The sequence below is a fragment of the Stegodyphus dumicola genome, chromosome 7 (genome assembly GCF_044657685.1).
Source record: "Stegodyphus dumicola isolate Sdum_Otavi_A_Nest chromosome 7, ASM4465768v1".
Taxonomy (NCBI): domain Eukaryota; kingdom Metazoa; phylum Arthropoda; class Arachnida; order Araneae; family Eresidae; genus Stegodyphus; species Stegodyphus dumicola.
The window spans coordinates 176,825,938-176,847,369 of record NC_140774.1 but is presented as its reverse complement, the minus strand read 5'-3'; the positions used below and the strand labels follow the sequence as shown (position 1 = coordinate 176,847,369).

Here is a 21,432-nt window from a genome sequence, read left to right as displayed (position 1 = left end):
ACAGGAAATTTGGGAGAGAGTGTGTGATTGGGACGAAGAATTGCCGGAGGACTTGCAGCAAAAGTGGATAACGTGGTGTAAAGAAATTGAAAAATTGATAGACGTTACTATTTCGAGATATTGTTTTCTGGATTGTGAGAATGAGCAATCCGAAGTACATGTGTTTTGCGATGCTTCCCCAAGTGCTTACGGAACTGTTGTTTATTTTAGATATTGTGAGAATAATGGGAATTACAGAGTATCTTTTATAATGTCGAAGAGTAGAGTGTCATCGTTAAAGAAACTAACGCTGCCACGGTTGGAGTTAATGGCCATGGTAATAGGTGCTAGAGTGGGAAATTACCTTAAGAGTGTCTTTAAGGATAAAATTGGAAGAATATTGTTTTGGAGTGATTCTTGTATTGTGTTGCATTGGGTGAAGGGAAGTGTGAAGAGATGGAAACAGTTCGTTGCCAACCGGGTTGTGGAAATTCAGGAAAGATCGAGTCCAAGTGATTGGTATTATTGTCCGTCTGACGATAATCCTGCAGATTTGCTTACTACAGGAATCTCGGCTGAGAAGTTGGTACTTAATGAAAAATGGTGGTCAGGTCCAATTTGGCTACGAAAAAATTTTGAGAGTTGGCCTAAACATTGGGTTAGAGGGTTACCAAATGTAGACAGTGCGGAAATACTAAGAGAGTAAAAAAATTCTGTCAAATGTTTTGTAGTTCAGTTGGAATTAGTTGAGCAGCTTTGGAACAAATTTTCAGTTTGGAGTAAGTTGCAGAGAGTTGTTGCTTGGGGTTTAAGGTTTATAAGAAATGTGAGGGGGAATAGGATTTTGGCTCCTTTCTTAGAAACAAGTAAAGTAGTGACCTTAGTGCTCACGCATGCATTGCAGCTCTGAAACAATTCATAGGACGACGAGGAAAGCCCACTGAAATATTCAGTGATTGTGGAACGAACTTTATCGGTGAAAAGAATTACTTAAAAGCATGTACGATGGAGGCACTTGGTACTTACTTGACCAACGAAGGCGTTAAATGGACAATGAATGTTCCATCAGCCCCTCATTTTGGAGGCCTATGGGAGGCTGCCGTTAAATCCATGAAGTTTCACATGAGACATCCTCTCACAAGAGGAATTTCAAGGTGTCTAGTGGAGATTGAAGCCATACTTAACTCCCGTCCTTCAGTGGCTGCTTCTGAGGGCCCAAATGATTTTTCTGTCATTACACCGGGTCACTTTATTATCGGTTCCGAGTTAAAAAGTGTTCCTGAGCCTGATGTAACAAATGAGAAAATTCCCATCCATGAACGGTGGAAATTAGTCACACAGATTTCCCAATCGTTTTGGAAATCATAGTCAAAAGACTACTTAAATCAGTTGCAAGTGTGCAACAAGTGGAAACTTCCCAGTGCTGATTTACGTGTGAATGACTTAATGCTAATCAAGGATGAGAACTTGCCAGCACTTAAGTGGAAGATGGCAAAAGTAATTTGCACTTATAAGGGAACTGACCAAAGAGTAAGGTCAGTCAACTTAAAAACTGCGTCGGGTGAAATGAAAAGACTAATACATAAACTGGTCAGACTTCCTATAAATGACTGATTGAATTATTGCTTTCTATGTTTTATAATTATATTTACAGTTTGTTTAATTTTTATGTGTTGCATTATATTTCAGTTTATATATCTAGCTGAGCTGATCACGGGGTCATGGGGGCCCAGTGAGTTACGCCATCCATTGCTCGCCGAAAAAGCGCGCTCCTGATATTCGTATAAAGCTAAAAATAATTTATTTCTACTTTTAAATTAATGAAGTTTTCCGCGATTGTGTTTCAGAGATGTGGCAACACGCGATTATTTTTATTGTAATTGTGTTCTAAAGATATAAGTGAATTGTTTTTCTAGTTTGTACATTGGAGCAAGAGTAAAATATTTATGATATTTATTGTGTAGAGTTTTGATTTCCAGCCCATTCCACAAAGAGGTGAACATAACACATACTAAGAGGTTTATATTTAACTTTTTATTTTAAAACTAGCAGCTACGCTGCCAGCCTTCGTCTGGCTTTTAAAAGTACCAGAAAATGCCTGAAGGGAACAACAAACGTTAAATTTAAAAACTGCACTGAATTTTACTCTGCAGAACAACTTCATTTAAAAAAAAAAGTCCTTTAGTCCTTTGGGGACAAAGCTCTTTTGGATTAGAAAAAAATTTGAAAGGTTTCATATTTTAAATTACATCCAAAGGGGCGGTTTTTAACGTTTTGTGTGTTACCTTTATTTATTAAATATAACATGAAAAAAACTCAAAAAACAAAAAATTTGGTGCAGAATTTTACTCTGCAGAACAACTTTATCAAAAAAAAAATCAATAAAAATGAATTATATTCATAAAAAATTGACAATGAAATATGCCAATCTCTTAAAAACAGTAACATAAGAAATATGATGAAAAATTGTTGCCAAACTCATATTTCTAAAAGAATGAAACTATTCAAAATGATGTGATTTCATCAAAAATCTATCAATAACAATGAGAAAGAAAAAATGTTGCCAAAATCACATTTTTAAAGATGTTAGATGTGTACTCGGAAGCTTCACTTAATTTTTTTTTTTTTTTAAATACAAAATATTATCATTTTTCCAAAATTCTTTTTGTAAAAGCAGTCGCAAGGATGAAAGTTTAACGTACCCAAAAATTTTTTTAAAAAATAAACTGTACATTTTTAAAAATAAAAATTTTTAGAAAAAATCCCATTGAAAAGGTGTTAAGCTCACTTTGTTAAATAAATTTGTATTTAATTGATTTATTGAATCACAAAATTTATTTTAAGTTCGTAAAATAGCTAAGTGCCTACGTTTCATGACGATGTGAAAATGGAGTGTGTAGAGTAAAATCTCGCTTTCCTATAGCCCATTATGTCTCAAAATGACGCGATTTCGTCACAAAACATAAAATAAAAAAATTTCTGATTCGAATTTCGAAAAAAATCGCTTCGAGGTGCACTGGCTCTTGTCTAGACACACCTATGTACCAAATTTCGTAGCCGTGGGTCTATTAGCTTACGCACAGCGCGAACAAAAGACACACACACACACACACTCTTTCTTTTATTACATGTAGAGATAAATACCAATGAATCAATTATATATGATTTAAATTCAAACATTTATTTTTAATAAAATTTATAAATTTAAGTACTTTCATAATTTGCATTTGCACACTTTTGGGCGGCTCTTTAGACACCCGTGTTTTAGAATAAAAGTGGAACATACAAGTATTCCTATCAAATTTGTGTTTAAAAAAAAAGCAGTTAAAAGGAAGTTCATGCAGCATTGAAGTAAAAAAAAAAAAATTGCGTATTTATAAGATGAAATTTTAATATAAACGTAAGTAGAATTCTGACAATCTGTGACTGCTTAATCCACAAACAACTCAAGTCCATGCTCACTTCTGGATGTAAACTAACAAAATTTTGATTTTCAGAAATTTCAGCACAGCAAGTTTAAATGTAATTTTTTCTAATATATAAACAAACTTTAGAACAAAAAAATATATTTATAACATATTTTGATCATAGAAACTAATTTATATCATTATTAAAATTATTTAACATTTTCTGTGCAACTCTTTTTAGAATTAATCACTAATCATGAATTTGAAAATGTTTTAATTTAGATAAATCATTAGTTTTTAATATATATTCTGTTGCCTTTTAAAATTAATTTTCAGTTTATGTAGTGTATAATTTTGAGTTAACGGAAAAAATTCACCCATTTCCAATGATTAATTCAAATTCCTAACACTTATCTAAAAACAAAAGGTGATATTTTATACATAACTGACTGACTTTTTAATAGTAAAAATATTTTTTGATTGAGGCACTATATAATACATAATAGTTTTGATTATTAATGGTTAAAACTTGAAAGGTTTCCTTATTCTATACATTTATTTTCTATTATTGCATACCCTATAAAAATTAGCATGACTAATTATTTTTTGCATTTATCAGCAGTTTATTTTTAAATTCATATTCTTAATTCAAAATTTAAATACTAGTTTACTTTTATCATTAATATGGAGCTAAAATAATTTAAATTACTGCTACAATACAATTGAGATATTTTACATAGGTACTCAATAAGAAAATACTTTTTTATATTTTCTAAAATAATAATTTTGTATGCTTGCTTAAATTACAGTTCTGCACAAATTATTTGGATATTTCCAAATTACCTGCATCCCTCATCAAAAAGTCACGAAACTTGATAATGCAAAACACACCATGTCATCAAAATGTATTCATGTGGCAACACATGAAGTCACCAAAACATATTTAAGTGGCAATCGAGGTATGTCCATAGCACATGTGTACTTGCACTTTTGAAATTTAATTGTAATTTCTCTGATTAGACCTGTATATCTTTTTGCATTGAATATATTTGTTTTATAGAATTGTACTTATTAAATGACTGAATTTTCTGGAAAGGCAGTGGGAAAAATTGCAAGCAGAGTGTTAAAATGTGGGTTTAAAAGTGATTCCATATTTTTTTTATAATAGCTGTTCATTTTATTTATTGTTCAACATAGGATACAAGTCATTGAGAAAAATATTAAAAAGTAGGGGATGCTAGATCTTACTAATTCAATTAAAAAAGACATAAGGATACCCAAACAAACATTTCTCTCATTGGTTACATTATCAATTGGTTTCCCAGAGTTCTGCAAAGTTGGCAATGGTTTCCTGACTTTTCGGGGGGGGGGGGCACATAATCAAAAAGTACCACAATTTGTAAATATTAAGAAATATAGCAGAAATGTCAATATTTCCTAAATGCATATAAATAATGAACTAATATATTTCCTAATTGTCTTATTGATTATATGCTGATTTTGATATGCATAATATTCCTGCAGAAAGATCATCCAGTGTGCCATTTATTCACAGGATATTGTATAGCATTACAGAATTCACTTAAATTTATCTGAACACTGAACTGAAAGACATTTTTTGTAAATTGCTAAATTAAGATACAATAACATGCCGAACAAATATTAATTTAGAAGTCAAACAGCAAAAATCAGCATTATATTTTCAAATTTTCACAGGACTAGTTTTGGTGGTTTTACCGAACCATCAACCTCAGCTGCAAAAGTGCAAATCATTTGTGCTTTTGTAACTGAGGTTGATGGTTCGGTAAAACCACCAAAACTAGTCCTGTGAAAATTTGAAAATATAACGCTGATTTTTGTTATTTGGCTTCTAAATTAATAAATTGCTAAATATCAATATGGCCATATTTAATAAGCTGACAGTTATTTCATATTGCATGATAAATGGAACAGAAAACAAAGTTTTAAATACTCCTCTGTTATTTAAAAATATCAGTATAAAAGTAAAACATGCTCATTATAAAATGCAGTTCTAAATTTTTAATTAATAATAAAATAGCATAATATCTACCTTTATCCTTTGGTATTGATATAAATTTATTAACCAATGGTTCATTCTCTATTATAAAAACTTAGGCTTGTTAAGGCTTCTTTGACTCTACTCTTTTCATTTGCAAAACACACATACACAAAATAAATAAATAAATAATGAACATCATATTTTTAAAAACAGTATGTCCTGATTAAAATGCATTGAAAAAGAAGGGGGAAAGCTAACAAAAATCTTAGATAAAACTCACTTCTCCCCCCCCCCCGATAACAAAAGAAAGCTGTCTTCAAGTTTCAATTAAAATTTGGTTCTTTAAAATTTAAATTACTTGCAGATAATTGAAAAGAGTAATACAGATAGGAATAATACAACAAATATAACCAAATCAACAGTTTAAAAAATTTTGAACTCGCAATTTAAAATTAACCAAATGATAAATTAAAATGCAATTCAATTATGTGCTGTCAATTAAATTAGTTTCTTAAATATTTGTTAAAAGGAAACACACTAACAAAAACAAAGCAAACAAACAACAATACAACTTCACTTAAAATTTCTAAAATGAAATAACCATACAATTGATAGTCATTTAATAACAATCCAGCTTTAATGATTATCTTCATTTATAAAATAATTCATTAGTCTTCTACATAAATACAAATGCCATTAATTTATCTACATCAAGTAGCTGTAAAATCTGAACAACCTTACTCCCTCTGTCCCTTCCTCCATATTTCTGACAATTCCAACATATCCGAATACAGCACAAGTTACGATTTTTCAAATTAATCAAAATTCAATCTTACACTGATACTGGTTTCATAGTAAAAACTTCTGCAGTTTAAGGAACAGTTAAGCAGCCTATTGAAATGTTTACAGTTTCTATAAAATTAACATCAATTTCATGTTAAACTTTTAAATTGCAAACTAGCATGCTTTTCTTCCTCTTATGACTTATCTTTTCCTCCTTTCCTGATGTTTTAAACTTATTTAAAAGTTTATCTTCAGTGCAAGTGAGTCTGAATTAAAATGCTGGAAGAGCTTCCAAGTACAACTAATATTGAAATGCTGTTATTTAAATGACAAAATATATATATATATATATATTTTTAATGCAAGATTTTGAAATCTAAGAATGGAAGAAAATAAACATGATCTCCTTTATTTGAAATGAAGTAACATTTTTAACATTAAAATTAATGTGACAAAACATCTGCATGACAAAAGCTTGGTATGTTTTATGATATATTATTTACACTTTCTCTAAACAACGAAAAAAAAAAAAAAGAATGCAACAAAAAAATGCTGAACCAAAACAAAGTTAAATGGAAAATTAGTAGCACTTCCAGCATTAATGCAAATGTGGTAATCCGTTTCTCTGATGAAAAACACAATAATAATAATTTCTTCAAATTATCCCCAAATGTTGCTGTTTGGTATTTTCATAAGAACTGCAAACTACTCTGTGCTCAAACATCGTCCTTTTGACAATTACTTACAACCTACATAAAACATTCAATATTTCAACAATATGATCTCCTACATCTAAAAATAATATTAAAATAGCAGTGACATAAAAGATTTTACTTAATTCTGAAGAAATGCATTCAATATTAGAATAAAAAATACTTTTCTATAATTAAATTTTATTAAAAAAAAGGAAAATGCAAGTTATAAATTTAAAAAAAAAGCCCAACTGACATTAAAAGGATTTCTAAGTCAATAAAATTTTGGCATAACTTAATTTCATATGCACAATTTCAAATTTTATATCAAAGGATACATGTTTTGTTATCATCACTGGCTTGTTCAAGTTTATCAGCTTCTTTACCAAACAAGGTCTATAGCAAAAAACATTTTATTTTATTTTACTAAGTCAAATCAAGAACTATCATTTAAAATATTGCAATTTACAGCTATATGAAATAAATATGCAGTCTTTTACAGAAATATAAATAATTTTTTTTAGTTAAAAATTTTGGAAACTTCGAAAATTTTAAAAGTACTCACTTTCCAAAGTGTAGTTTTTATAAATATCAAAACATTTATCAGCTTTGTTTCTCTTTTAAAATTTCTTTCTCGCACAAACAGAGTATCAACCATTCTTTGGCCAACATGATAACCTAACTCAGCTAACCTATGTAAAAAATAAATTAGTTAATATTCTGCATAATAATATGCATTACAATATTTATTATGATCTTTGAACACACTTTCAATTACTTTCTATGTTCATATTTAAAAAAAAAAAAAAAAAAAAAAAAACTTTTTGTACAAAGGGAAAATGTATTCTTATCATGATGAGCTAGCACTTTTTTAAACAACTTTTGAAAGATCACAATTACAAGTTTGCAATAAGCAGGGTTTCTTAAACTGCGGGTCGCAACCCCCTTGGGGATCACAGGACCTACAGCAGGAGGTCACGAAAAATTTTACCAGTTTTGATATTTCTTTAACTTATAATAATAATTTTACAATTACCAAATATTTTTACACAATATATCTGAAAATAGATAAAGATAAGACAATACAGACAAAGAAAAAAACGAAAACGTTCCGACACATTCTTTTTATAATATAAACATTCATTTTCCTTGCTTTGCACATGATGCTGTCATTTCGTCTGTTACTTATTTAAAATTTTCACATTGTTCTATGTCTTAAAATTATAAATTACAGTTAATGACCCAAAACTGCGATAGTATATTACAATACAAGTGAAAAAATTGACAGTTTCACTCACACGTGCGTTGGATTTGCAAAATGCTTATGGGGTCCCAGAAAATTTTGGTAAATATTATGGGGTCCTGGGGGGTAACGAAAAAAATCTCTATGATAAAAGGGGATCGCAACTCAAAAAAGTTAAAAAAAACCCTGCAATAAGCAATTGAGTTCTTGAGCAAGTTTATTCTTGAAAATGAAAATAAAAGAAATTCCTAAAAAAATTCTCTCTTAGAAAATAAAATATCATGAACAGATTTAGAACATCAAAATGATGAAAATAAAAATGTTGATCATGTTAAAATCTGATCTTCCTCCACCACCTAATATCATATATAGAGAAAGGCTATCTTCAAAAGTGGAAATAACTTTTGACAGAGGCATTACAGAATTTTGCAAAAAAAGATACTGAACAATTACTATGTTTATACCATAGTTTTATCAATTCTGAAAATGCCAAAAAAAATGCATAAATGTCTAGCTATGAAGGTTTGAAATCTTTTGCTACTCGGTGAAACTGACATATTTTGCTTGAAAGAAATAGATTTGTTTAACTCAATTATTTTTAATTAAAAATATTTTGCCTTAATGTTTTAAATTAATAAAATTTAAAGTCTTGAATATTTTAAATGGGAAATTTTTCTTTTTTATACATATTCAATTTGTTGGATAATTAAATTATTGGCTTCATATATTCAGTGAGATATCCATTAAATCCCCATTAATTATTTTTCTATGCTGCCCATTATTTGGCCACTTTGAGTGCTTTATATATATTTTTCCAGAAATTATAAGCAAATCAAGCAATACTTTATTTTGATGTAGAATTTGTTACAAAAAATGTGTACAAGAATTCAGCTTTTAATAAACAGTAAAACTTTGACCGGGTTTTCAGTCAGTACTGATAAACAATATTGATAAACAAAAACAGGACTGTATTTTAACTGTTTGATAGAGTGATGAAAGCATGTACATAAATTACAATATAACATCCATTAATGCAATTAAAGCTAAATAAAAATTAGGTAATTTAAGCATTATGAAAATATACATTAAAAATAGTACATACAGTGAATTCCCTTCATGGTGATCATCTCTGAAAGTCAGTGGCATTTATTTATAATCACCAATATTGATATTTAATGTATTATTCTCCAAGACAATTATTCTTAGCCGCACAACCGGTATAGTGGCTAGCATTGCTGACTGCTGTGCCAAAGGGCACTGGTTCGAATCCCAGAGAAAGCATGGATGTTTGTAAATGTATAGTGTCAGTGCGGCATGGCGGCACTCTAAATAGCATGCAACAATGTGGCGAGCCGAAAGTCCTCTCATGTGGTTTGATGGAAGGGGAGAGGAGTGGGAGACCCTCAGACCCGTCCCCCAGGCTGCTTTCTATCAAAATTGGGGGCAGAACTGAGCTAAACTGCACTGTCAACTGAATTGTGCTCAAGTTGCTGTTGCCAACAGCAGGCCTAATCTTGTGCTTCTTACCACGAAGAATTTTGTGGCTGACTATGTCAGACAAGTAAACATAAGTAACAACAACAATAACAATTATCCTTAAGTAAATCAAGATTATCAAGCTTGTGATCATAAAAACGTCGTATTTCAGTCTAAAATAATTTATGCACAAAATAATTCTATAAATAATTAAATTTCATTTTCTTACAGGAAAATAAAAATTGCTTTTTTTAAGGAAAACAACAACAAAGCCATTTCTCAATCACTCCTTTTATCCTTTTTAACCATATCATTATCACATAGGTTTGATTCTGCATTTAAGTGATTTATCGAATTTCTTATCCCCTTCCCCATTTCCTGTCTATGCAAAAAAACAGCATGCAACAAATTCATGTCCTGAGGCTGCTCATAACATTCAAAGATATTATCAATACTGATTTACTATATTTATGTCTTAAAGCAGTTATTACAATCTTTATAATCATTTAAATCATTTAAATTTTTGCACTGTTGCCATACAATACTTATGACAGCATTTATTTATTCATCAAAATAAGTAGCTGAATTAAGAATATGTTGCTGATATGGTTGAATAAATGAAGAAGCATGGAAATAGTGTGCATAAGAATATAGTAAAGTTTTAATAAAAATGGAAGCTGAACGAAATTCACATAATAAATTTCAATTCTGACAGAAAATGAAAATCTACAGCTGAGTCAAAATGAGATAAAAAACATTAACATGAACTTTATACATCAAAGAAGAAATTGAGGCTAAATGGTAGATAGACATTTTTGAAATGCAAGTCAATGCTTCAACTTCTAAAGATAAAGAAGAAATTCTAATGGATTATAAAGGGGGGATGGAGCTTGCAGCTTCTTTAGATTAAACTCTAAAATATGTAGGGTTTCGTTCCTTATTCAAGTGAAATTTTTCAACCCTACAAAGACTACCTGGCGAGTTATTGTCCCTCTGCGACATTAACTACTGAGTCAGCAGAAGGTTTAAACAAGCTTTTTATTTAAAACTTTAAATTGAACAGATGCAAAACTTGTGATTACAGTTAAAATCACTGCAGCTTAAAAATAATACTATGCCCAGGTTACTCTGGGTGCTAGGTTACTCTGAATATTAGACGTCTGGCGGACTTGGTACTGTACCAACTGTTCTACATAAAGATCAATTATACAAATACGTACTATAAAACTTAAAAGACAATACAGAAATATTTCCGCAAGAAGCAGCAACTAAATTAAGAAGAATCAAAAACATATTTCTTAGCTTTTCCTTACCTCTTTGATTTTTAATTACAATTTAAATAAACTTTTATGAATTGCTACATACTTACTTTGCTTGAAGTTCTGGCACTGATAAAACTCTGTTTTGACAATACTGAACAATTTCCGAAAACAAGAGAGCATAAGTACTTATATTTATCTGTAAGAAACAAAAGCAATAAGAGTAAAAGTATAATGAAACTGTTTATTTTGCAATTGTTAGGAATATATAATGAAAATTATTTAAAGAAAATGTGCAGAGATATCTTAAGAATAAACTGAATATAAGAAGGAAGCTTATATCAATGATAAAATAAAAAATTAGTATAATCAAAGATTTATGATACAGAAGTATTTATTTCCAAGAAATTGATTTGAGAGAAACAATAAATGGTACTTTTCCGTTTTGCTGGCACAAACTGGTTAAATTCATCAATTCTAATGAGAATGCACTAGCGAAGTAAAGCACTACGGTTTTACATAATTTCTGAGTAAACTATTCGTAAAAATTGAAATAAGTCTTGCATTCAAACTTGTATTCCAAATTAAGACTTAACTTGAAATTAATGTAAATAATTACTGAGAGAATTAGATTTTTGTAGCATAGTTTATGCGAGACGAGATCACTTGGGGTCACGTGATTTGAACTAGCAAATCAGGATGTTGAACCATGAAAGCATAGTAAATTCTTAAATTAATGTCTTTTTACAAATTTATTGGCTTTTTACAAAATTTTAAACCATATTAAAATGCTTATGCCTTCAAAATAAAAAATTCATAAAGTAACGTTTGTTAACATTTTTTATGTGTATACTGTATTCTGTCGCCAACAAAGTCTGCTTGGCAAGATTTGCGCCGGTGAAACGGAAAAGTACCCAATAAATTTGTTTTTAAGAAAAAGTTAACCATTAAAACAAATACAATAGAATTATTCCACAAAATATTATAAATTATTTGGAACTTGTGCAACATAATTGTTAAAGGATAATCGGTAAAAGTATAGTTTACCCCTTGGCGAAACTTGGCGGTACATGGATACCGATTTTGTGCAAATCTTTGACTCGTTATTTTGGCTTGCACTACACAAAGACAAAATAACAAGACAAAAATTGCACAAACTTGGTATCCATGTACACATCAACTTATTTTCACTTTAAAAAAAATCCCCGAATTGCACAAAAATGGCATTGCGCACTCTTTTAACTTTATACACGTACACTATTTAACTTTATACATGTATACTATTTTCACTTAAAAAAAAATCCCAGAATTGCACAAACTTGCATTGCGCACTCTCTTTACTTTGTCCCTGTACACATCGATATATTTTCACTTAAAGAATCAAAGGAGCACCAAATTCTAAAATATAGGCAAGCAAAAAATACATAATCTCTATAAAATACATTTTAAACCAAATAATAAAATAACATAAAAAGGAAAAACATGTTATACATTTAAGCACTACCAAAAGCAAATATTCACTTACCATGATTTTCGAGTTCGTTTCGTACACCCAGAGCCCCCGTAAAAATCAAAATATCAATCATACTCAAATGACTTTTTTCAAACCAGGTACTCTTTCTGATCGAACGCTTCACATAGTGACCATCTAAACATTTCTTCCTACAAACCCATTCAAATCCATCTAAATGGTTTTTACGTTTGACTAGACACATATCCTTCCTACATACAGGACACTTATAACGGCTACTAAGTAAACCTTCATTTACACACCAGTCAATTAAAGCTCTTTTTCCCTTTTGCTCCAAATCGTACAGAAACTTCAAATTAATCTTACTACATTTGGCTATTCTACCGTCTAAAGAATCAAACCAGCACACACCACAAAAATGCTTACAAAACATCCCATGATTCAAAATTTCTCAGAATCATGCACCCGATTATGTCACAATAGGGTTTCCATAACATTCAACTACTCAGGCTACCATGAATCAAACAAAAACTTGGCAATAAATCAAGCAGCAACTTCGCCATAATACAAGGGGTACCTTAAAGTCTACTCTACCCGGATAATCTTAAGAAAATGCTTTTGTGTGTGTGATGTACTTTATTTCACTCGCGTGACAGTAACATCAAATCAAGTCCTTGAATTTTATGACAGTCAAAGGCAAAGATGACGCCTGTTAATGGTTTAGGCACTGAGGTGGCAAAGCATATTTGCTGAACTCTGTCCCAGTTTTGAAGAAGAATCCCTCTTAAGATTGATCCGAGAATCTCTTTCCACCAACCTCTTGAGAAGACCTTCACTCTACAGCATTTTAAGTGCTTGCTTACTACAAAGACTCTATACAATTGCAAACAACCAGCCATGCCTTCTCTGGGATTTGAACCAGGACAGAAAGCTGCGACAGCCAGCTCTCCTACCATACGTCAACAAGATAGCAGCAAGATAACTTTGCAAAATATATCCAATTCTTTTGGTCTATTTATTTTTAAAGGAATGGGTTTGATGTAACTAATGAAAAAAAAAAAAAAAAAAAAACTTTTAAAGGAGTGGGATTTGAATTTTAAGTTAATTTTTAAAATTAAATTCATAATAATTCTACAATATTTTCAATTGCAAAGAACAAAATAATTCTTTAAATACTGCAAGTAAGTATTTACTAATCATACAGACCCTATAATTAAATTAAATCAAATAAATAACAATGAATAGTACTATTCCGTTACAGCAGCATCAGTTAAAATGCACTTTTTGGGGGAGGGCCACCAATTGTTTCTGAGTATTAAATTATGAAATAATAATAAAGTTCAAAGACTGAAAAGAAATTAGTTTTGTAAAAAGCATTTTTTTTTTTAAACTTCTTAAAGAAAGTAAATTTTTACACAGAATATTCAACACATAAATTAAAAATAACAAAATGAAATTCAATCTAAGTAGATGACATAAAATTACAAATACCATTTAATATTACAGAAAATTTTTAGTTTTTGAATGTAACCGACGTCGCATAAATTGTATCAAATACGACTCTGAACAGCGGCGAGTAGTGCCTTCCTGATGTTTATTTTGCCATTTAGCACTGCTCCACAGTTTGGTTATAACATCCAGTTTCAGGGTCTATAAAATTACAATTGTGATTAACAGTGAAATGTTCATATCCAGTATTTCTTAATTATTCTTTTTTGTATCCTTTAAAGCAGTCTGAAATTATAATTATAATGCCGGGAATGCCACATTGCTTTTCTGGCATAAACCCCAAATATCCCTTGTTCCAGAACATGTCCAATGTTGTATTTTTCTTTTCGAAAAGAGACTTTAAAAGTATCTATTTCAATCTATTGTCATATTATGGCTGATTTCTAACTGAAGTTCACAAAATTCAATCATTGTCAATTCTTGATACCACAGACAGATAAAACAAACGACATTGAGGAAAGGAAGATGCAAGTTTTAAAACCATGTTTTGGTTCTTTTATTGGTTAATCTTTGGATTATGGTAACTTGGCGATTTTTTGGCGAAAATTTGGCGACCAACCCTGCTACAGCAACCTGCTAGTTTTTGTTTGGACGCCATTTTGTTTTCACGAAGTAAAGGCTTTTTTTTGTTTGTTTGTTTACTTAACATTTTTTTCCAACAATCTGCTAGCCGAATTACGCTTATGCTAGAACTTTTATGGAACAAAAGTGCTTAATCATGACGAAGATTAGGTGCGAAATTGCGAGAAAGTGCAGAATCACCCACTGCTTGCCGCGTTTTTAAGAATTGCACATACACGGTGTCATCCATGTACACGTCGACCTATTTTCACTTAAACCTCCCAGAATTGCACAAAAATGGCATTGTGCACACTCTTTATCCATGTACACTGCTAAAGTGCTAGCTAGTAACCTTTATTGCCTTACCAAAATGTCGCCAAACTACCTGTTACCATATTCCAAAGATTAGCCCTCTTTTTTTTTTTTTTTTTTTTTTTCCTTTTTTTCTTCCACAGCAAGAACATAAGTAACAACACCATATAGGCGCTTTGTTTCATGTAACCAAAAGTTTGTAACTTTGTTTGTAACCAAAAGTTAACTTCATCAGATGATTTTAAGAACAAAGTCTATTGCTATCATTTATTCCTTTGTCCTGAAAGAATCTTATGACAGCCTATTGGTCATTAGGTAATTGCCAAATTGTGTAATCCATCGTACTCAGAAAAATGGCGAAATATGGCAAAAAAGCTATGAGTGATGATAATTCAAACGAGAATTAGAAATCTCGAGCCTCGATATTTGCATTTTGTTGTAGCATAGTTTTCTTCACATTTTTTTTCTTCATTTTTAACTGATGCCACTCTAAAGGAATAGCACATAATGAACATATATATACACAAATCAACAGTATTTACTAGTCATACAAGCAAAAATCTTCCACATACTTGACCTCAATATTGTTTTATGACACTGAATTCAGTAATAAATTTTAAATTTCACTTTCTTAATATCTTAATCTTTTCATGATACAGAAAAGTCAAATTAAGTAACCAATCAATAGTAATCTCTCATTTGCAGAAAATAATTCTTTTTCCCTGGCAACAGCTCTTTTTCCTTTTAATACAGTCCTTCGGAAAAGAAAATTATAAAACAATTCTTTTTAGCAGATATATCATCATTTACTAACATAATATCTTGAGTAAAATTTATATCAGATATAAACAAGTTCTGAAATTGCATTAATTGTTAGCAATTCACAAATTATGCAAGCATAGTAACAATAAGCAATAACTTTCTTAAATAAGCTGGCATCATGTTAGAAAATCTACATCACAAATTTCATTACATGCATTTTTGTAATCACATGCACTAGATCATTTAAGCTTTTACCATAGATCTCAAAGTGGAACAGTGAGCAATAATGCACCTGCTTACTAAACATAAAGACTACATGAATTTGTAGGTCTTAACAATGTGATCAGCACTTGTCTTTCTTACTCATGAGATTTGATTAGCTGTTACTTTGTTCCTTTTCCTAAACTGAAATTTAAATTGGTGTTTTAGTATCACCGAAGAGATTCAGAACAAACTGGTAATGGTGCTTAATACTTTACAAGAATAAGACTTCTAGAAAGCGTTTGAATAATAACAGAAACACTGGCAGACTTCTTTGAAGGAGATCACAGCAAAATTTAAATCAGACAAGTTTATATACCTATATGCTCCCTGTCTCAGACTCTTTGATCATACTTTATATATGTAAATAAGGTAGTATTATGTGCTTATAAAAGCTCAACTTGCAAGCAATAAGCAAAAGTTAATGAAAGTCTACAGTTTGGTATATGTAACATATGGAGAGAATACAGAGAAAGTGCAGAATCGCCCACTGCTTGGCGCGTTTTTAAGAATTGCACTAACTCGGTATCCATGTGCACATCGACCTATTTTCACTTAAAATCCAATTCTTCTTACTCTTGTAAAAAGCGAAAAAAAAAAAAAAAACGCCAAATAAAGAAGTGGGCGATTCTGCACTTTAGCCGAGAATACTGCTCCCAAAGTTTGTGGGATGTGATTTAAAAAGTCTACAAGTGGTTAAATTGATGTTAATGACACACTAGAACCTAAAGAATTTTTGAAAGTAATGGACTGCAAGAATCTCACGTTAAAGACCGAAAACTCTTACTGGATGCGAACTGTTAATTTTCTTTTTTAAGGAGCAAAATTTAGTGAAGATGTATAATTTTTCGCGTATTAACACACTTTTGACATCTGCATGTTGATCTATCAGCTGATATTTATATAAATATGCATATATTTACCTCAGCCTTGCCTTTGCTCAAAGGTTTGTCTAAAATACTTATTTTAGGAGCTTGTCTTGAAGAAGACATGATTAATACTCAGAGAATACTAATCAAACAGAAGACGACAAAATAAACTTATGTCTTATTTTGCATCCATGAAGACATTTTGCCCACGAAGCAAAAAAAAACCATCCTTTGGTGTAAACAAAGGATTTTTTTTTTTTTTGGTGTAAACAAAATTTTGGTTTGAGAGGAAAAATAATTTATTAACAACTGTTATTAAAAATAATATCTTAACGCAAATGTAAAAGAAATTAGGTAACGGGATGCTTTGTTCCGGTAACTAGCGCTCCTGAACATTTGTTTCTTATCAGAGGAAACAACAACGCTAAAAAGAACTTCTGATCGGGGACAGACAGACAATTTTTTATATTTATTTCAATAATAACGTTAATAAATTTATGTATTTATGCTTTTAACTAATAATTTTCACGGACTTGTTTCCTTGTGAAATTTTACCTCAGCAAAAACATATTTTGCTCAAGTCTTTAACTGCTATCAATTAACCTCACCGGTGGTGAAGCCAGTTCCGAAATTGTTAAGTCATACCATTGTGTTTTCTTAGTTTCTGATATTTTTTTAAGGTTGTTATTTAATTCTTTTGTAGTTTTATTGACGAAAATATGGGTACCTCTAGATATGACCGTGCTATTACTGTTTTTTCTCCTGATGGCCACTTGTTTCAAGTAGAATATGCCTTAGAAGCTGTCAAGAAAGGCTCAACTGCAGTAGGAGTATGTGGAAAAGAAATTGTGGTGCTTGCTGTTGAGAAGAAATCAGTAGCAAAACTACAAGAAGAAAGAACAATGAGGAAAATATGTTTACTAGATGATCATGTTGTCATGGCTTTTGCAGGTTTAACGGCAGATGCTCGTATTCTTATAGATAGAGCTAGAGTTGAATGTCAGAGTCACAAATTGACTGTTGAAGACCCTGTAACTCTAGAATATATAACTCGATATATTGCACAACTGAAACAACGTTACACACAAAGTAACGGCAGAAGACCTTTTGGTATATCAGCTTTAATTGCTGGTTTTGATTATGATGGTACTCCTCATCTTTTCCAAACAGATCCATCTGGTGTCTATCATGAATGGAAAGCCAATTCAACAGGAAGAAGTGCTAAGACAGTTCGAGAATACCTTGAAAAGAATTATTCTGATGAAATCATCTCAAAAGACGAATCAACAATCAAACTAGCTATTAAAGCATTGCTGGAAGTCGTTCAAGGAAAGAATCTTGAAGTTGCAGTTATGAAGAAAGGTGATTCTATGAGAATGCTAGATGCTGATGAAGTTAGTTCATATGTTGCCGCCATTGAAAAAGAAAAGGAGGAAGAAGCTGAAAAAAAGAAACAGAAAAAATAAACACATCTTGTTTTTAATTAATTTGGTTAAACAAGCTTCTTCAGTGATTGGGGAATTTCAATGTAATTTTCTTGCTTGAATATTCATAAAATATATGATCTTTTTTATATTTCTTGTGTGCATTTCAATGATTTTTAGTTACATGTTTTCAAATCACAAAGTGCAGTGATACTTAAATTTCCAATTTAAAACTTCTGTCTTATTTTAGATTTTCACATGTGTAAGCTTCATGAATATGATTTTTAAAAGCATAATACTGACACAAGCTATTTTGATTTCATTATTAATTGCTTGTGCATAAGCAAGAGCAAATAATTCAAAATCTTAAAAGGTCTGTTTAAGAATTCAAAGTGTGTTGACTAAAAAATGAGGTATGCAGTAGCACTAAAAATTAAATGGGTTATGGAATGAAACTAATACTTTAATCGCAACATATGTATAATTTTAGTGTCCAATATTCAACATAAATTGAATAATTGATAAACATATATCTTTTATAATCAATTTAAGTAAGTATATACTGCTTATTTTTCGTTTACTGTGTACTAAAAGAAAAAAAAAATTATAGAGTTGATAAAACTATTTCTTTTCAGTTGAATTTTATTGTTTTTAAACAGAGTTTAAATACTGTTAATAGTAATTGGGTATTTGTGATTATTTCTAGGCAGTTTGAATTAGCCTAATAAAATATTTCAATTTCTTCGACTGTTAGAATTCTTACGAAGTACAGCTATTATTTTACTAGTTCAAAATTGATAGATATCATGCCTAATATAGTATATAACTATTAAAAGGAAATGTTTTTCTTCTAAGCCAATGTGCAAGCAACCTATTGAAAAAACTTTTCATACGCTGTGAAATAAAAATTTGTGTTTTAAGTTTATGGATGCAGTTTTTATAGACATTAATTCTGAAATATTTAGATATTCGTTTAGGATTTAATTTTTTTTATTATGTAAAGTGGAAGTCTCAGTTTGCTGTCATTTGCAGCTGTTGTTAGTTGCTATTGTTTCATTTTTTTATCTTACATACACACACTTTTCGGTTCTAGTGCAAGTGCTTCAGTAGCCCTTAAATTGAGATATATAAATACTTTTAATTATAAAATAGTTAATTATTATAGTTTAAACTTGGTTCTTAGTTTTTATCTGTTTTATTACATTACGCATTTGAAATTTTTCAGCCCAGTTCTCAGTGTAAATTTGCCCCTAAATGATGAATTTAATACTGAGGTAATAAGTATATATTTCTGCTATTTATGTATATTCTTCGCAAGGTCTTAAACTGCATTTCTTAACATAGTTGGAATGAGGATTTTGTTCAGGTTCAGCATATTTTATTAATGAAATTCACTCTTCGTATTGTATACTTTTCATTTTCAGCAGCTGTACCTTTTAAACATAATTAGGGACTTATATATTATTCCATTGTATTTCAATGGAAAACTGTTGTCAAGCATGATTTAGCACCAGTTATGATTAAATTGATGTAACAATACACTCGTAACATTTGCACTCTCTTTTGTTATAAACCTGATTCTCTTTAAGCCATCTTTTGTTTTTATGAACAAGAATATTTATTTTTATAGCTATGTTTTTTACTTGCATTTGAAGAAAAGGAAAATGAAGTTCAAGAATTGTAGAATAACATTTATGACAGCATTCCGGCATTTACAGCTGGTCAAGAGAATTAATATCTGTTGTATAGAGAAAAGAACAAGTGGATACAGCCAACAAAGCAATAATAGATTGGAACAATTGTGTACTTGTAGCATTCTAAACAGAGCTTTTGGTAAAATCAGAGGCCTTTGCAAAACTAAATATTGTCAGAAGTCTTTTAATGAAGCACAGTGACAAAGTAGGTTGAATACTTATTTGTTTATTAAATAAAGAGGTGTCAGTTCTTTAAGAATTTCACAGGAACAATTAATGTAACTTTGGCTAGATACCTGCAAACTTTCATGATTCGATGGCAGCCAGATTTCATATTTTATGGGTTAATATGAAAGTATTATTTAGAGAAAGGCAAGATTATTACATTTCTTGGTTTATATGAATTTTCACTTAAAAGTCCAGTGTGAAAATCTTAAAAAATTTTGTTTATTACTGCATCCTCTGAATGTCAGCTTATTAGCGATTTAGTGTGATTACATACATCATCTCAAAAATATTCTTGAATGGTTGACAAAAAAAGAATTTGAGGTAGTTGACCCTATATAGAACCTGAATACTTAAAAGGTATTAATTGTTTTTAGTTTGATTGCATGGATCTGCAAGTCGGGTATCTCATTTTTATTTATGTTTGCCCTCAATTATTGATTAATATTAATATGCAGAAAATCAAAGACATAAATATGATTTCTAATATAGCCATAGCGTGTTGAATAAAAACCCACGTATGTGTTTAGATTTTTCTATTAATCTTTCTGATAACAGTTCCTTATCTGCTAGTCGTTCAAGCTTTTTATACAAGGCAATAGGATCTGTTATAATTTCATCCTCAATTAGATTAGAATTTGCATATGACAATGTGGTACAGCTTATTATGAGGCATAGGACTCAATTCGCTGTTAGTTTTGAGCTTTTATAATTGCATCATTCAAAGCTTAAATTAAAATCTCATTACAGTAATTGATACCTGGCGTATTATACATTTTATAAATTGTGCTTATGTTTTTAAAACAGAACTGAGTAATTGCATGTAATCTTTTCAGAATGGGAAGTATATTTTCAGTTTTAATCTTGACCTTTTCAATATAGTCTTACTTAAGTTAAGCAAGTCTTTAACATGTAATGTCAGTAAGGTACAGTGTCTATATACTAAATATCAGTTCTCTCATCTTGTACTTCAAGTATGAAACTAGTGTTTCATCTGAGAGAAGGTCTTTTCATAATTTGCTAGCATTCAGTTTTCTTTTCAAGTCAGGAGGCTTAATGAGACTTGTTTTGCATGATGGATAGTTCTTAGCGAATTTTGTGAGATATTATGTATATATAGAGAGAGCCTGATCATCTATGAGCATTATGGCTTGAATTTCACTGTTAAGGAATAAAATTTCATGTTATTAGAGCTGAAGGCATCCTAAGGTAGTCCAATCCCACACTGCTTAAATATTGAAGGTTTTTTCTATACATTAGCAAATTCTTTTGATAATTGAGATTCTTTATTCAGGTAAGCATTTTATTGATATCTTAGTACTGCTTAAGTATAAAGTTCAAAATATAGATCTATTGGCAGTTTTGGATTTTAGATTATCGATTTAAATCTCACAAGATTACGTGTAGAAATTATAAATATGAAATAGCTGTTTGTGAAATAAAGAAGAATTTATGACCTAAAGCGAGTCAACATTTACAGAAAAA

At 30.4% G+C, this 21,432-nt stretch overlaps 2 protein-coding genes across 2 annotated transcripts in view; one reads left to right on the top strand and one right to left on the bottom strand.

Moving 5' to 3' along the window:
- Positions 1–16,815, bottom strand: part of Trs31 (trafficking protein particle complex subunit 31) — a 33,484-nt gene extending 16,669 nt beyond the window's left edge. Inside the window, exons 1-5 of the mRNA XM_085821092.1 lie at positions 16,659–16,815; positions 10,970–11,058; positions 7,447–7,573; positions 7,220–7,277; positions 5,458–5,517 (exon numbers count right to left, since the gene is read on the bottom strand). Coding sequence (XP_085677218.1) covers positions 5,458–5,517; positions 7,220–7,277; positions 7,447–7,573; positions 10,970–11,058; positions 16,659–16,727 — 403 coding nt within the window. The 5' untranslated portion in view covers positions 16,728–16,815. The remainder of the gene's footprint in view (positions 1–5,457; positions 5,518–7,219; positions 7,278–7,446; positions 7,574–10,969; positions 11,059–16,658) is intronic.
- A 264-nt stretch (positions 16,816–17,079) lies between these two features.
- On the top strand, positions 17,080–18,179 carry LOC118193562 (proteasome subunit alpha type-7-like). The gene has a single exon (XM_035364669.1). The coding sequence runs from the start codon at positions 17,324–17,326 to the stop codon at positions 18,068–18,070; it is 747 nt and encodes a 248-aa protein (XP_035220560.1). The 5' UTR covers positions 17,080–17,323; the 3' UTR covers positions 18,071–18,179.
- The last annotated feature ends 3,253 nt before the right edge of the window (positions 18,180–21,432 follow it).

What these genes read in the sequence shown, in the direction of transcription:
- LOC118193562 (XM_035364669.1), top strand. Translation starts at nt 17,324, where the DNA reads ATGGGTACCTCTAGATATGACCGTGCTATTACTGTTTTTTCTCCTGAT.